The sequence below is a fragment of the Eumetopias jubatus genome, unplaced genomic scaffold, assembly GCF_037043125.1.
Source record: "Eumetopias jubatus isolate StellerSeaLion01/CBP00866 unplaced genomic scaffold, mEumJub1_p1.0 scaffold_9, whole genome shotgun sequence".
NCBI classification, from domain to species: domain Eukaryota; kingdom Metazoa; phylum Chordata; class Mammalia; order Carnivora; family Otariidae; genus Eumetopias; species Eumetopias jubatus.
In genome coordinates, this window is record NW_028274815.1 from 139,485,069 (window position 1) to 139,501,499 (window position 16,431).

The following is a 16,431-nucleotide window of genomic DNA, read 5'->3' on the forward strand; positions in this document are numbered from 1 at the left end:
GACAGGGGCAGCCGGTGTCTGATGGGGGAGGCAGGTGTCTGTCCGACAGGGGCAGCCGGTGTCTGATGGGGGAGGCAGGTGTCTGTCCGACAGGGGCAGCCGGTGTCTGATGGGGGAGGCAGCTGTCTGTCCGACAGGGGCAGCCGGTGTCTGATGGGGGAGGCAGCTGTCTGTCCGACAGGGGCAGCCGGTGTCTGATGGGGGAGGCAGCTGTCTGTCCGACAGGGGCAGCCGGTGTCTGATGGGGGAGGCAGCTGTCTGTCCGACAGGGGCAGCCGGTGTCTGATGGGGGAGGCAGGTGTCCGACAGGGGCAGCCGGTGTCTGATGGGGGAGGCAGGTGTCCGACAGGGACAGCCGGTGTCTGATGGGGGAGGCAGGTGTCTGTCCGACAGGGGCAGCCGGTGTCTGATGGGGGAGGCAGGTGTCTGTCCGACAGGGGCAGCCGGTGTCTGATGGGGGAGGCAGCTGTCTGTCCGACAGGGGCAGCCGGTGTCTGATGGGGGAGGCAGGTGTCTGTCCGACAGGGGCAGCCGGTGTCTGATGGGGGAGGCAGCTGTCTGTCCGACAGGGGCAGCCGGTGTCTGATGGGGGAGGCAGCTGTCTGTCCGACAGGGGCAGCCGGTGTCTGATGGGGGAGGCAGCTGTCTGTCCGACAGGGGCAGCCGGTGTCTGATGGGGGAGGCAGCTGTCTGTCCGACAGGGGCAGCCGGTGTCTGATGGGGGAGGCAGGTGGCCGTCTGACCCGGCTACGCTGTCTGTCTGATGGGGGAGGCGGCTGTCTGACGGGGCGGGGCGAGAGCTGCGGGTATCTGTCTCATGGGGGCGGCCGGTGTCTGACGGCGGAGGCGGTTGCCTGACCCGCGTGGCGGGCGTCTGTCTGACCGAGGGGACCAGGGCCTCCAAAGCGGCACCTCCTCGCAGGGGGAGCCAGTTACCCGGACGGGGCCGATGGCGTGGGCGGGGCCTTGGCCGCGTCTTCCGCTCCCGCGGTCTGGGCGGGCCCTGCGCAGGCGCGGCCGCGCGCCCCGGAAGTGATCTGGTGGCCCGGTCCAGGCCCCGGAAGGGACGTATCCTTGCGAAGGGGTGCGTGCGGGCGAGGGCGCCGCGGCTCGGGGTGCGGGAGGGCGTCGGGCCCGCTGAGGAGGGGGCCGGCGCGCGGCCCTGTGAGCGCCGCGGGTGGGCTCGGCGCAGGGGGCGGGGCAGCGGCGTGCGGCCTGGCGCGCCCCGCCTCGGGGGCCGCTCGCTGCACGGCAATGAGGTCTTGTTGGCGGCGGCGGCGTGCGCGCGAGGCGGGCTTGCTCCCGGCCGGCTGCGGCTTGCGCACGCGGCGGCGGACGCAGCGGGACGCGGCCCGGGGCCCGCGACGGTCCCTGCGGCCTGCCCTCCGGCCGCGTCTCGAGGGGGCACGTTCCGCTGCGCGGGAGGCCGGCTGTGCAGGTGCGGGCGTGCCGCGGGCAGGGCTGTTGGAGCGGAGCGGAGCGCGGCTCTCCTCCCGACCCTCCGAGCCCCGGTGCCGCCCCGCCGGACAGGCCCGCGGGCGCTGCGGTCTGACCCGAGTCGTCGGCCACGCCGCCCCAAAGTGGGGGTTCAGAAAAAAGGGAAGGGTCGGGAGTCAGACGGCACCGTCCCCCGACGAAGGCACGGCTTAAGAGGGAGGATGCAGGCCAGCAACTGACTCGGTGCTTTCGCTGGGAGCTGGTGATGGCGGAGTTGCCTGCACCCCTGCGTAGGGGAGGACACGGAGGGGAGGGTGCGGTAGCGAGCGGTTCCTCCCCTGCAGGGACCTCAGGGCAGCCCTCCGGCTCCTCCCTCCAGGCTTGGCCAGAGGGTGGTTCTCCAGGGCGGGCTGCTGCACCCCAGCAGGGTGGAAGGCGGTCTGCAAGAGCAAACACACATACCCGCTCCCGGGTGGTTGTAAGGAATAAATTTTACGATTTAGAAGAGGTTCCTGGCAAATAGTAACGTCTGCGGACCAGTGGGATGGAGCTTAACCCTTTATAGAGCAAAGAAATACTGTCTAAAGTGGAGCCGTGCCCTGTGCCGAGTGCCTTTCCAGCATTTTTATTTATTATATATTTATTTACTTTAAGGTAGGTTTACACACCAGCGTGGAGCCCATTGTGGGGCTTGAACTCACGACCCTGAGACCAAGACTTGAGCTGTGATCAAGAATCGGACGCTTAACCGACCGAGCCGCCCGGGCGCCCCCTTCCCAGCATTTTTAAACGCCCCATCCTGTAACTGTGAGGTCCGCTGGACCCTGGACCCCAGACCCTGGGCTTTCACCGCTCTCTGGCCTTTGTATCTGCTGAACGGGCCCCGTAGACGGATGCTCCCAGGAGGAATTTGAGCTCACTTTTCTGAGTTGACGGTATAGACCAGTGCTGTCCAATAGGACTTTCTGCAGTGGTGGAAATGGCATGTCCAGTATGGGACCCAATGGCCACATGGGACTGTGAACACTTGAAACCGGGCTTGTGTAACTGAGGAACAGGATTTTTACATTTTCAAATTTTTAGTGAATTTAAACTTAGCCCCATGTGGCTAGGGGCTGCCTCACAGGGCAGCGCAGGCATGGCATTAGAAGGAAAACAGACCAAGCAGCAGTGTGACTCAAAGTCAAGCTTGTTTGCTTGGCAGGGGGAGGGCCCTGTCACTCGGCCCTGCCTTCAGCCTTCAGCCGGCTTTTCCACACACACACAAGGGTGGGAAGAAGGAAGTACTCCCACTTGGGCAGGATTCAGAGCTTTGGTCTCTGGCTGGCCCTACAGGGGTGACCTGTGCGATGGACTGTCCTCCAGTTTCATGTCACTGGTGCCCTGTGCCTGGTGTCCACGCGGTTGGGTGGGCAGCGTGGCTCTGCAGCGGGCTGAGCCGTGGGTGTGTTGGTAGCAATGATGGCTGAGTTTACTTGTTTCACACTCCACTCCTGCCGCCTCCCGTCTGATAGCTCAGGCCTCGGGTGAGTCACTTCACCTCCTCACCTGCAGAGTGGGAGAAATATAAGTACTTCCTTTACACAGTTCTTATGAGGACCTGAGGTAATCCCTAAAAAATATTCAGGTCAGCAGCATTTTGCAGGTAATGAGGCAGAGGTCTTGATTGTTTTCTTAATTTCATTTTCTAGTTGTTTGCTGGGAGTGTATAAGAATGCAAGTGATTTTCGTGTATTAACCTTGTAACCTGCAACCTTGGTTAATCCATTTATTAATTTTAATCATTGTTTTATAGATTTTCCTGGGATTTTCTGTGGAAACAATCCTATCTTCTGCCTACCTCCCCCCCCCCCTTTTTTTTTTCAATTCCTACTGCAGTGTTTCCAAGACCGGGTTGCATAGAGTGGGGAGCATAGCCATCCTTTCTCCATCTCGGGATGGAGAACAGTTCAGTCTCCAGGCAGTGTCGGCCTTCTGTGGATGCCCTGTATCTTTGGAGATGTGCCCGCCCGTTCCTCGTCTGCTGCAGCATCTCATTTTCCTGATAGTGAATGGCTTCTGGCGCTTGTCAGACGTGCATGATCGCCCATGGGAGGTGGGGTGGGACCTGCGAGAAAGCCTGTCTTCCAAGAGTCTTCTCCTTGGCCCTGGCATGGCACAGGCCCAGCTGGACACTGTTTTGTGAAGGACTCTTTGCATCTGTATACACCAGGGATGTCGGACTGTGATTTTCTTGGTCAGCAATAACAGGTTTTGGTTTGGGGTCTCATGAGCCTTATACAGTGAGTTGGGTAGTAACCTCACTTCCGTTTTCTGAAGAAGTTTCTGTAAGATTGCTGCTATTTTTTCCTTGAATGCTCTTTAGAATCTGCAGGGGAAATAGTGTGAGTCCAGAGTCGTCTTTTGGGAAATATTCTCTCATAAGAAGTTTCACTTTTGGGGCGCCTGGGTGGCTCAGTCGTTAAGCGTCTGCCTTCGGCTCAGGTCATGGTCCCGGGGTCCTGGGATCGAGCCTCACATCGGGCTCCCTGCTCCGCGGGAAGCCTGCTTCTCCCCCTGCCCCTCCCCCTGCTTGTGTTCCCTCTCTCGCTGTCTCTTTCTCTGTCAAATAAATCTTTTAAAAAAAAAAGTTCACTTTTTTTAGTAGATACAGTGCTGTTTGGGCTTTCTTTTTGTGTCTATTTGGTAAGTTGGCGTTTTTCAAGAAATTTGTCCATTTCACACAAGTTGTTGAATTTGTTGGCAAAACGTTCATGGCGTTCTCTTACCCATTTCACATCTGTACGGTTTGTTCTGAAAACTTTTAAATTCTTGACACTGGTGATGTGTGTTCACTATTTTCTTGATCAGGCTGACCCAAGGTTTGTCCGCTCTGTGTATCTTTCCAGCGGGTCTTTTCCATCCCTGTTAGTGTTGGGTCCTGTTTATTTCTGCTCTATATTATTTCCTTCCTTCTGCTTTGCTCTTCGTTCTCTGGTTTCCTGATCTCAGCTCCCTGAGGTTAGGTCTTCCTTCTTGGCTGGTGTGCGCCCTCAGAGCCCCAGGAGCTGTGGTCCCTGTGCGCTCCTTCCTGTGCCGTTCAAGATATTCTCTCGTTTCTTGTTTGATGTCAGATTATTCAGAACAGTGTTGTTTAATTTCCATGTAATTGGGGTTTCCTTAGGTTCTTGATCCTTACCCACTGCAGTGCTGGTGTAGTTAGAGGACACACTCTGTGATAATCATCCTCACACCTGGCAGTGACTCTTACTTGACACGAATGGGCACACTGTTCTGTGAATGTCAGGTCCAGACTGTGGGTATGATTGTTCAGACTTTCTGCATTTTTACTGCTTTCGGTTGTTTGCTTGTTTGGTTTTCAGCTACTTTTTTGTCACTTCCTGAGGGAGCGGCACTGAAATCCCTCCTGTCCTTGTGGAATGGTCTGTTTCTCCCGTTAATTCTGTCACATTTTGCTTGATGTACTTTGAAGTGCCCGCCGTGCGCGTCTGTAGCTGCTCGGTCTTCCTGATGAGCTGCTGCTGTGTCTTCCCTCGCCTGGTTCACTCAGGGGACGCTACGGTACTGTTTGTGTTCTGTTTGTCCCGTCCTTCTGAAGTGCGAGCGTGGCTTCCAAGCGTCCCCCGTCCCCTGTTCACTGCTCTCTGGCTGACTCTGCTGCGTGGCCGTGGTGCTCTGGAGCTTACAGCGCGCCCGCCCCGCAGCCTGTCTTCACCCGCTGAGCTGAGACCGTGCCACGCCGCGGGCCACTGGCCCCCACGCCGTCCCTTTAATCTCCTGATCTTACGTGTTCACGTGGAGGACCTCTGCCTGCGTTGAAGACCCACTGGACAATATTATAAATCAGTCTTTCTTGCTATAATCTTACATAATTTAACTCTTGGGGCATCTGGGTGGCTCAGTGGGTTAAGCGTCCGACTCCTGATTTCGGCTCAGGTCCTGATCTCAGGGTCATGGGATTGGGCATCAGGCTCTGTACTCAGCGGGGAGTCTGCTTGAGATTCTCTCTCTCCGTCAGCCACCCCCCCCCCCCGTGCGTGCTCACTCCCTCTCTTAAATAAATAAATAAGTCTTTAAAAAAAATAAGCTCTTGCCAGAAAAATAGGTAGTCCTGTGCATTTACCATTTCTGTTGCTGTCCTCCATTGCTAAAGATCTTGGTTTCCTTCTGGTGCCATTTTTCTTCACCTGAAGAACTTTCTCGAGCATTTCTTGTAGAGCCGGTAGATTGGTGACGACATCTGCTTTTCCACCATCTGAGCTTGTCGTGTTTTGCCTCCCTTCCTGAAGGGTATTCTCACTGGGTGTGTGATGCTGGGCGCAGGGCTCTTTCAGGAGATTAAAGACAGCATTCCAGGATGGCTTAATGCAATGTGGGAGCCTGGATCTGGCTCTGGAAAAGAGAGAGAGATGTTAGTGGGGAAACTGGTGAAATTCAAACGCCATCTGGAGTTTAATGAAAGTACCAAAGCTGTTTTTTTAGTTTTGACAAATGTACCCAGGTCATGGAAGATGCTGATATTAGGGGAAACTGGCTAAGAGGTATATGGGAATATCTTTCACCTTTTTTGTAAATCCAAAGTCATTACCAAATAGGGGCGCCTGGGTGGCTCAGTCAGGTAAGCTCCGACTCTTGGTTTTGGCTCAGGTCATGATCTCGGGGTCTTGAGAGCAAGTCCTGCGTCAGGCTCCACGCTGGCACCTGCTTGGGATTCTCTCCCTCTGCCCCGCCCTTGCACACATGCACATGCTTGCTCTCTCTCTCTCTCTCTCAAAAATAAATAAATAATTCCCAAATAAAAGTTTACTTTAAAACAATACATTTACAGAAAGATAACGGGAGGGTTTCCCCACAGAGGGGCAGCCAGCATGGCGCTGGGAGGAGAGCACCTGTGTGGAGGAAGGTTTGGCTACTTGTGGGGACTGAGCCAATAAACAAACATGTCGAAGATGTTGGAAGCCAGGATTCTGGCAGTCAGAATGGGGTTGTCAAGACAGAAAGAGAAAATTAGCATGAATCCTGTGGTGTGGAATTGGGCACATAGGTAGGAACTCATGGTTTTCGACAGATGCTGCTCTCTCGTTGTGGGTGGACGGGCGTAGCAGTGACGGTGGGGGTGAATATTGTGTGTAGGTGTGTGTACCTTTGTCTGCTCTCTGGGTCCCCACTGAGCCTGCAAGCAGCGACACCCCAGGAGCCCAGAGCATGCCCAGCACATAGAGGGGCTTCTGAATCCCATAAAGGCTGATGTCAGGGTCACCTGGGGAGAGTACAAAGTGAGCCCAGAACATTTTGTGTCACGAAGCAGGGAAATGCTCTGAGATTGATGGGCTGCCACTGGCCAAACTGGAGACCATTTGAACATCAAAAATAAGTAAATAACAGAGTGAGGCTCACTGAATAAAGAAGCACAAGCCCATGGGAATGAATAAATGGGAAGCTTAGGGGGAAGGGGGAAACAAGCAGGGACCCCGAGGGTTGGAGCTCAGAGCATCAGGAAGGGACCAAGGAAACCCAGCCTGGGTGGGGCTGTGGGACATTCTTGTCATGAGGGGAGGGGACATCAGTCAAATGGGGACACAGACGTGCTGCAAGACGCCTGGCCTGTGGCCTTGCAGGTGTCACGCGCACGAGAGCCAAGGAAAGGCTGAAGAATGTTCCAGGCTAAGGAGGCTGAAGAGCCACGCGGAGGGGCTGTGAGCGTGGCTGGCAGCCTGCTTTGCAGAGGTCGCCCGGCTGCTCCGTAGGGGACGCCCTTGGGCGCAGGGAGCACACATGGGGTGTTCGGGGTGGGGCGCGGGGAGTCAGGTTGGCAGCTTCCCTGCAGGTGATTGGGGAAGAAGAGAGCCCTGCACCCCGTACTCCTGCTTTTCCATAACTGCGACTGTTTCCAGCGCAACTTTTTAGTGCCTTACTAAGAGAAAAATTCCCACCAAGGATGTGTTTCCCTTCCAAGTGGAGCACAGGATGTGGAGCAGAGACACACATGAGGGACTTCTAAGGAAAAAGCAAATTCTGTTTTTTTTCCTGCTGTGTTACACACATGGTGGCCTCAAATGATTTTTTTAAATTTGTATTTATAATGATTTTTTAAACATTACGTATACATTTATATTCCTACCTGCATATACATTTCATACCCAGAAATGGGAGGAAAGCCTACCTAGTTTCCTTTGTGGGGCACACGTGTGCCCACACAGCGGGGGCATCTGAGAGTGGGTAGGTATGAGGCGCTCACAGCAAAGGGAGAAGGGCTGTCACCCCCCTGGAGGGCCAGGTCCCGGACTGCCTCCCGTCTGCCCTTGGCGCCTGCAGGGTGTGTAGCTGTTACGGGCTGTTGAATGAATAGGTAACGGTGTGAGCATCTCCTAGTCAAGGAGAAGTGGCTCACATTCACTCAGCATGCCCACGGGCGGCCTGTTCATGGGGATTAACTGGCCCTGTCCTCCCAGCCCTGTCCCTCTGACGAATGCGCAGAGTGGGGCCGCACGTGGAAGGGTGCCCCCTGGCTTACACTGGGGATGAGGGGCAAAGGGGGCATAACCACCACACTCCATACTCAGTATTCTCACCACCTTCCAGTTAGACTAGTTTTAAATGGCACAAACTAACCCATTAACATTTGAGTAACTGGATGTTTTAAGAAATTTTTATTGGAGGCTCAGATTTTCTTGTTAATGTTTTCATCGGTCAGATATTTGAAAAGCCACAGAAGAGCATATCCAGTGTTAGAGGAATTTAACGGCTTAACTTCTCTTTACACACATCTTGCTCCCAAGTGACACAGAGGCTGATGAGAGCAGGTGAGCCTTGCTGGCTCGGAGCTGAAAGTGGTGCGTGCCAGAAGGAAGTCCTGGTCATCGGTCCGTTTGTATGTTTGACAGCCACACCTAGAGACAGTGCAGTGCACGGGCCCCGTCCTTCGGTTTCTGTTTGACTGCAGGTTTAAACCAAGTGTCTGATTTTGCCAATTTGATTTTTGTTAGGGAGCCATGGTGCCTTCAAGGCTTCTCTCGGTAGGACCGCGGATGGTGCTGGGGGGCGTGGGTCGCTGGACTCGGGTCCGCCTGTGGCCCACTCCTCCCAGGCTGCTGTCAGCCAGCTGTGCAGACTGCGCCAAGCACCAGGAACCCCCCAGGAAGAAACTGCTCTCCGAGAAAAAACTGGTGAGGTTTCTGACCTTGAAGGACACCTGCCCCCATTCCCCCCTCAGAAGACACAGGGCGTTGTTTTGAACAGCATCCTGTTCATTCATTCTGAGTGTGTGATGGAAGGGATGGAATGGGACAAGGGCCTGTGTGTGCCGAGCCCCCAGCACTCGTGAACCCCGCGAAGACCAGGGAGGGCGCCGGGGGCTCCAGAGGCACCAGCCAGGTACCTTCCCTTGAGCTGGGAGGGGCGCGTGTGTGCTTCTTTATCACTCGCCCACGTGTCTGACATGGGCGCCAGGTACGTTCTTAAGTATGTATGAATATTTCTTAATTTAAAACATCCGGGGAGGGGAGGGCTAGGCCTTTAGTTTCATAGTTCTTTAAGCCTTACCCACTTTTTGTTCTGTTTATCAAAACCTTGTATTGAAAACATGAATGATCTTTGATTAAATTCAAGAAAATAAGTGTATATGACCCACTTCACTTTCTCCTGTGTGTGGGGGGGTGTCCAGCTCAGCATTATCAGGGCAAACAGTGTCGCCCTGTGGGCACTTCGCTGCTCACAGTGGCGGTCTCTGCCGGCCACGTGGCTTAACGTTCCATGGGGGTCCTGTCTCTCCCCCAGATGGTAAAAATTCGATCCAAGTTTTTCCTCCCCTAGAATGCTCACCAGTTGTGCTTTTTTCCCATCAGGTTGATGTCGATGAAGTTGGCATATAGCAAAATTAGACATTGAGTTTTTGAAATAATAATTCATGGTTTTTCCATGTGGTGGTGCCAGAGAATCTTAAAATACTTGTGTATTTAAAAAAAAAAAAAAGATCTGCTTATGGAGTAATGGATAGAAATGCAGACGCGCTGGGTCCTGGCAGAGGGGCTGTCTGTGCCCACGCATGCAGCAGGCGGGTGGGCTCCTTGCTAGCGGTCGCACACCAGCCCCTGGAACCCCAGCGCCTCGGAGAGCTGACCTTGTAGGATGAGCTTAGTTTATTAAATGTGAACCTACTTGGTCAGTCCTCATTCTGTAGCTACAGTATGCCTCCCTGAGGGGCCCAGAGAGAAACTTCCTCTGAGACCAGGGGTTCTATCCGCATTGCTGTTGTGAACACAGCCCTCTTCAGTCACTTCCTGAGTCGGAAGCCTCATGGCCCACCGAGGACTCCCATTCATTATTGCGTCTTTCCAGGAGCGAGGACCTGGTGTTTCAGTAACGTGTTTCTATTTGAGAAAAGATGGAAAGATTCTTTATTTAAGGAGCATTTACTAAAACAGCTCCTGTTTTCTTTCGGTTGCCTTTCTTATCCAAGCATGTGTTCCACACTGACCACTTTTCACATCCAGCTTGTTGACTGACGCTTGTCTACAAACATTAGTGGCTTGTGGGTACTCTTTCTTACACTTGTAGGCGAGATTAGCAACTTAGTATCACTAACTTCTCGTTTTAAAACCTGTCATAGATACAAAAGGTACATGTCACATGGCTGCTTGGTCCCTGAAAGGACTGCGGTGTGGGTGATGACCAGGCGCGCTGTGCTCTCTGCAGAAAAGACATTTTGTGGACCATCGCCGAGTGCTCGTCCGCGGGGGCCGTGGAGGCGACGGGGTGAGCTGTTTCCACAGTGAGCCCCGGAAGGAGTTCGGAGGCCCAGACGGCGGTGACGGAGGCAACGGTGGCCACGTCGTCCTGAGAGGCACGTGCTGCAAGGGGCGGCTGGGGGAGGAGCGCTGTCTGCTCGCCTTTGGGGCGGGGACTTTCCCTCTTCTCGTGGGAATTTGAATTCAGAAATCAATGGATAGACATCATTTTTATTAAATTATATGGATGTTCACATTTAAATAACGCCCCTAAACCAACTTCCGTGGTGGGTTTTGTTAAGTTTCAGGAACACAAAAGCTCGTTTACGCTCAGGGACTCCAGCGTTCTAGGCCAGTGTGCAGAGGGCAGGGTCCGTGTTCCTCTCCCCATGCGCGCTGGGGGGCTGTTGGTCACACTGAACACTTGGGGCACAAGTGCTAGGTAAACCGGCAAACGCAGTCAACAGTCACAACACGATAAAGTAGAACTGTTGTTACATTGGTGATGGCATGGTGGGTTTGACTTTTTCAGAAATTGTATTTTCTTAAAATGAGAACTTCGCTTTTAAAAAATCACGTTGCCAGTTGGGTCACTTGTGCCGTGACTTCACGCCATGTTTCCCTGTGCGTTCCCCGTGTCCTTAAATGGACAGCGCACAGGCAGTTCTGCTTTTAACCCAAGGAGGGTGAAGGTCCTTGCTCTAACTCGCAGCTGACCAGCAAGTCAAGTCGCTGTCCTCAGTGCTGTCGCGGTACCAGGGCTCCCACGGAGAGGCCGGCGGCAGGAAGAACTGCTCCGGGCGCAGTGGTGCCCTCTTCTACATCCGGGTGAGCTGAAGGCTGCAGAGCCCACTACAGCCTGCTTCCCAGGTACTGGGGTGCCTGGCTTGGCCACGCAGCCACCCTCCATGAAGCAAAGCCCCGGGGTGACACTTGGTGCTCATTTTATCCCGTGTACATGTATGACCTGTTCAAAAATAATGAAATCATTGTATTTAAAAAGCGGGACCCCAGGGGCCCGCTGTTTCTCTGTCCTAACCCTCTCGGGGCATCTCTGGGAGTGGAGACTCTGCTCCTCTCAGACTATCCCAAGTGTTTTCCAAATGCTTCTGTCCACCCTAATGTTTGAGAAACGCTATTTGGAAAAGCCATTTATGCAGGTTGCAGGGAGTGTCACAGCCCCATGAAGTCCCTTTGAAGACCAGGACCTTTCTCCTCGTGCTTCGTAGCTCTGTGAAGGGGGAGCCTGGTGGCGCCCCTCCCCTCTGCTCCGCGCCCTTCTTCCCAACGCGGATACCAGCACTGGGTCCACTCTGCTCCACATGTCTGCTCTGCTGTAAGCCCCTTATTATTTTCAGGTTCCCGTGGGCACATTAGTGAAGGAGGGAAGGGAAGTCGTGGCTGACCTATGGTGCCCGGGCAAGGAGTACATCGCTGCGCTGGGCGGGGCAGGAGGAAAAGGTAACCGCTTTTTCCTGGCCAATGATAACCGCGCACCTGTGACTTGCACCCCCGGACAGCCTGGTCAGGAACGCGTCCTCTTCCTGGAGCTCAAGACGGTGGCCCACGCTGGGATGGTGGGTATCATCTGGCGGGGGGAGGAAGGAGGTGGCATTTTTAGGGCAGAGCTATAGAAAATCCGGCCCTGGTGCCGAAGCGTGCCTCCAGCCTGGATGTGAGCCACAGCTTGGTGGCACCGTTCCTCCCAGGGAGGCCCCTGTGCGCGCACTTAGGAGCCTGTGCTCTCGTGCGTCCCTGCTCCCCGACCTTGGCCAGGCCCAGGCGCTCCAAGGTGGCAAGGTGTGTTTACCTTTCCTCCAGGTGGGGTTCCCCAATGCAGGGAAGTCCTCGCTTCTCCGGGCCATTTCGAACGCGAGACCTGCTGTGGCTTCCTACCCGTTCACAACCTTAAAGCCCCACGTGGGGATTGTTCACTGTGAGGACCACCAGCAAATAGCAGGTAGAACTTCCATGATTCTCTCCAAAGGTTGGCCTGAGATGGCGTCAGAACAGGAATTATGTAACTGTTGAAGAGCTTCCCACCCAAAATGGAGCATTGTAGTTCTGTATGAAAATTAGGTTCTAGACTCGCTTCCCGCCCCAGCCCCAGGCCTCTGTTGGCTGGGTTCAGGAACTGATGTGTCAGTTTCAAACCAGAGGAAGTCCTGCCTCCTCTGGTCTCTTCCCGCTCCCGGTCTCTGTCCTGGAGATGACATGTGACTTGAAAAGCTTCCCTGTACCATTTTGAGAGAAGAAAACTTTTTCCCAGAAGATAATGTACCCATTAAAAATAGTAAGCCTGCTGCTGATGCTGCTCATATAGCACTTTATATTTGCAGAGTACTCTGTAATAATTTCCATCAGTAATCCAGTTTTTAAGTTTACAGGAAACCACTTTCCCCTTTTCTGAACCATTTTTAAAGCCAGAGGCCAGCCCATGATAAATATTCCTTATTAGGCCGGCCGGCCAGCAAGCCTGTCACCCACATCCTTCAGAGCCTCTGCAAAGCTGAGGGCAGAAGTGCCCGGGGTGGCGGGTGGCCTGACGGCGTCCCTTTCAAGGTGCTCCTTGCAAACCTCGGAGCTCAGCACCCGGGCCCACAGGGAGCCAGGCCTGCCCTCCCAGTCCCTGTGCTCTGTCTCCCCTGCAGTGGCCGACATCCCAGGCATCATCCGGGGTGCGCACCAGAACCGGGGCCTGGGGAGCACCTTCCTCAGGCACATCGAGCGCTGCCGCTTCCTCTTGTTCGTCGTGGATCTTTCGGAGCCGGAACCGTGGACTCAGGTGGAGGACCTGAAGTCCGAGCTCGAGAAGTACGAAGCCGGCCTGTCCGAGCGACCCCATGTGGTCGTGGCAAATAAGATCGACCTCCCTCAGGCCAGAGCCGCTCTGCCCCAGCTGCGGGCCCGCCTGGGCCAGAGCGTCGTCGCCCTGTCGGCCGCCACCAGGGAGAACTTGGAGGAGCTGCTGCTGCGCCTGCAGGAGCTCCACGGCCAGCACGTGGCCCCCGAGCTCAGGTGGTAGCGGCCAGGCTGCCCCCCCCGAGGATGACCGACTCGGAACGTCACTGGCTCTGGGTGGAGACGAGAAAGTAGCCTGAAAAGAATCGGCGGCGTTGCTGCTTTGCCTTCTGCCGTCCCTGGCGCTCACCCCCCAGCACCCGGGCCAGGACCTCGGACGTGCGCGCCTCTCGGCGGTCTGCTCCCCAGGGCCTCCCACACCCTCCAGCGTGCTAACAGGCTGAGCTGGGCTCCCCACCCTTCATTAGCACTCCTGATGGGCGAGGACCCCGCGGCCATCAGATGCGGCTGAGCCACCCGACTTGGGTGAGCCAAATCCGAATCTGCACATGGGTCCCCTAGCAGGAGGCGCAGACTCAGGATCCCTGACACTGTCACCTCCAGAGCTAGCCGTGGTCCCGTCCTACGGAGGGAACATGAGGGCGCGGGGACAGGTAGCGTTCACAGCCGCAAGGCTCTTCTCAAATGCCCCCGTCGGAGAAATGCCTCCCCTGTTCCCAGACCCAGCTGGCTGTGCGGGAGCCGTTTGCTTCACGACTGAATGCACCCAATATCCGACCCGGGGCCGCGCGGTTTCTGACTCCCAGCAGCTGTGGGTTATTAACTGAAGGCGCAGACTTGTGCCCCCACATAAAGTCTGAGGCTTCGGGCATGTCCCCAGGGGCCCTTAAGGGACGAAGTGGTTGGGGACCAGGGGTAATCAGGGGAAGGGGCCCTGGACTCTTTGTGGATTCGACCTGGGGTCCTAGCCGCCAGCTGCCGGGGTGCTGGGGGCTGGGCCTGCCTCAGACAATAAACTTGAGCCTGAGCTTTCAGGAGCAATTCTGTTTTTGATCTACTGTCAAATCTGCAACTAGAACAAGAGTCCTTTGCCAGAAGCTTTATTTTAATGTCTTATAATTTCCGAGGTCCTTGTGTTTTGGAAACCAGAGATGGGTTTTGCAATCTCTGCTTTCTCGGGGGCCACCACAAAGGATTTCGTAGAACCGTGTTAATGATTGTGGCCTTTCATCTCCGGCTGGGCCCGCGCCGGTGGCTGGTGCTGCATGCAGGGGCAACACTGGTGGCCTCCCTGCATGTGTCCTGCATTCGCCTGTGCTCCTGGCACCCTCAGGACCTGACCCAGCAGAGGCGCTACTAAATATTTATGGAATGAAGAAAGCGGTGTCTGATGTGTACGCGTTAAGTTTCTTTTAGTAAAAGGCGCGTGGTTGGCGGGCAGCCTGAGCGGCGAGGCCCTGGTGCCGCCTCCCCTCCCATCCCAGCCCCATCAGGACTGCTGCTTCCAGCCATGTCCCCAGGTGCCACCCGGGCCTCCACGCTGTTCAGCCCTTGCTTCATGCATCAGTTTGGGGCACCACCTGTTGACACCACCCATGGATCAGGGACTCCGCTCTCTCACCACCACGCCGGTCGTCAGGGACCCACATGTCAGGCTGGCAGAGCAGGTGTCCAGCCCCTCGCCTTTCTTGGAGCTGACCTCTACCCTGGTCTACTTGCCTCATTTTCTCTCCACCCCTGGATATTTGTTTCTGTCCCGACGTCTGTCCCTCCCTATCGGTTCCATCTTGCAGACACTCTGGCTCTGGTGGGCATTTCCTCCCCTGTGCCCTCCAGTCTCCCATGCCCACGTGGCCCGTGCAGGCCGCCCCCCAGTGTCTCCACCTTGCTTTACCTCCCTCCTGTCAAGGCAGCTGGCACCTGCTTCCTCATGGCCTTTCTGGAAGCGGGTCTGAGGATGGGGGCCTGAGCTGCAGGATGGAGCGTTTCCCACATTCCCCCATTTTTAGCCCTAAGGCCTGGCACCCCCATTTCCAGAGCTCCTGCACCCACTTGCTCCAGAGAACAAGCCTCTAGGCTCCTGCATAGTTCCTGAGAGTGCAGGGGGTGCCTGGGGTGCATTTACCAGCCCTGCCCTCAGCCCTGTCCCCACCCCACCCGAGAGGTTGGCCCTGCCCTGCTGGCCTCCCTTTGTCTTTGTAGAGGCTCAGCCCCTCCTGTGCCTTTCCTAGTGTGCTGGTAGGGCTCCTGGTAGGAGCAGATGGACACCCCTGTTTCCCGGTGCAGTCAAGCCCTGGGAAAATGGGCGCGCCGCCCACCCTGAGCTGGAAACCAAACGTGGAAAGCACGTGTCAATACGGCAGCAAGCGGAAGGCCAGACCACACGGTTGTGTGGCCATAGGGGACCCCAGCTCTGCTCCCCGGCCTGCTGTGTCTTGTGAGAGTTGGGGTCCGTCCCTGCCGTCAGCCTGGGCTGACCTGCAGAATGTGGGGACTGGACCCCCTCACCCCCCCCCAGTGCCCTGCATGTGACCAAGCCCCAGTTGGCGTGCTGGCGGGCAACGGGCACCACCGAGGCAAAAACAAGTCACCCACAGCGCCCATCCACAGGCCTGAGCCACACACTGGTTGCTTCACGCCAGAAATGTGGAGTGGCTTGTGGGAGGGAGTGCGCACTGGTGTGTCACTTAGGTGCAGAATGAGCCCTCCGCGGGCCTTCTCCGTCCAGGTGCCTTGAGACGCTGATCTCTTTGGCGCCATCTCGGGAACGGGCTGGGGGGCACCGTGGGCGGTGTTAGTGATCAGCTTTAGAGTGGAGTTTTATCAAATCTGTGTTCGTGTACTCAGGTTGCCATGATGAAGGCCACACACAGGGGGCTTGAAACAGCAGAACCTCTTTGTGTCCCAGCTCTGGAGGCCTAGGGTCGAATCCTCCTGGCTTCCTTCCGGTGGTCCCAGGCCAGGATCCCTCTGGTCTGCCTCCGTGGTCCCGTGGCTCCTCCTCTCTGTCCCCTCATCTTAAAAGGACACCAGTCATTGGACTTAAGGCCCACGCTAAGCCAGGATGACCTCATTTTGAGACCTGTAATTCCATCTGCAAAGACCCTATTTCCCAATACAGTCCCACCCCGAGGTTCCGGTGTATGTGAGTGTGGGGGGTGCCAGTTACACCAGTAGAGCGCCCTTCTTAATTCTGACGTTTTGTATGTCTCATAAGGTGCCTGGGTTCCTTGCTCTTCCCTGCACACCACAGACCCTCCCTCCACCCACGCTGGGCCACCGTCTCCCTCGGGGCAGAGCCCCCCCCCCCCCCCCGGCTGGGCCACACTGAGAACACCGAGGACGCTGGTTGTTGGGCAGCTCCCGGGAGCCCGATGCCCTTCCCCAGGTAAACGTCCTCCACGAGCCCGGGGAGGCCTTCCCATCCACCCGACCAAAACCAGCGCTTCCACACGGGACCCACCGT

The 16,431-nt window shown here is 55.9% G+C and overlaps 1 protein-coding gene across 3 annotated transcripts; it reads left to right on the forward strand.

Moving 5' to 3' along the window:
- The first annotated feature begins 1,051 nt into the window (after positions 1–1,051).
- MTG2 (mitochondrial ribosome associated GTPase 2) lies at positions 1,052–14,062 on the forward strand. 3 transcript variants are annotated; one of them, XM_028091176.2, is made up of 7 exons: positions 1,052–1,084; positions 8,424–8,603; positions 10,132–10,279; positions 10,876–10,991; positions 11,522–11,740; positions 11,985–12,123; positions 12,815–14,062. In XM_028091176.2, exons 2-7 carry the CDS (start codon positions 8,430–8,432, stop codon positions 13,186–13,188), a joined length of 1,170 nt encoding a protein of 389 aa, XP_027946977.1. In that variant the 5' UTR covers positions 1,052–1,084; positions 8,424–8,429; the 3' UTR covers positions 13,189–14,062. The 3 variants fall into 3 exon arrangements, with proteins under 3 accessions (XP_027946977.1, XP_027946978.1, XP_087882954.1); XM_028091177.2 differs by lacking the exon at positions 1,052–1,084 and adding an exon at positions 1,375–1,438; XM_088026828.1 differs by lacking the exon at positions 1,052–1,084 and adding an exon at positions 1,515–7,656.
- The last annotated feature ends 2,369 nt before the right edge of the window (positions 14,063–16,431 follow it).

Coding starts and splice junctions, on each gene's coding strand:
- MTG2 (XM_028091176.2), top strand. CDS start 8,430: ATGGTGCCTTCAAGGCTTCTCTCGGTAGGACCGCGGATGGTGCTGGGG. Junction 10,992..11,521: donor GTGCCCTCTTCTACATCCGG/GTGAGCTGAAGG, acceptor TATTATTTTCAG/GTTCCCGTGGGCACATTAGT. Junction 12,124..12,814: donor GGACCACCAGCAAATAGCAG/GTAGAACTTCCA, acceptor TCTCCCCTGCAG/TGGCCGACATCCCAGGCATC.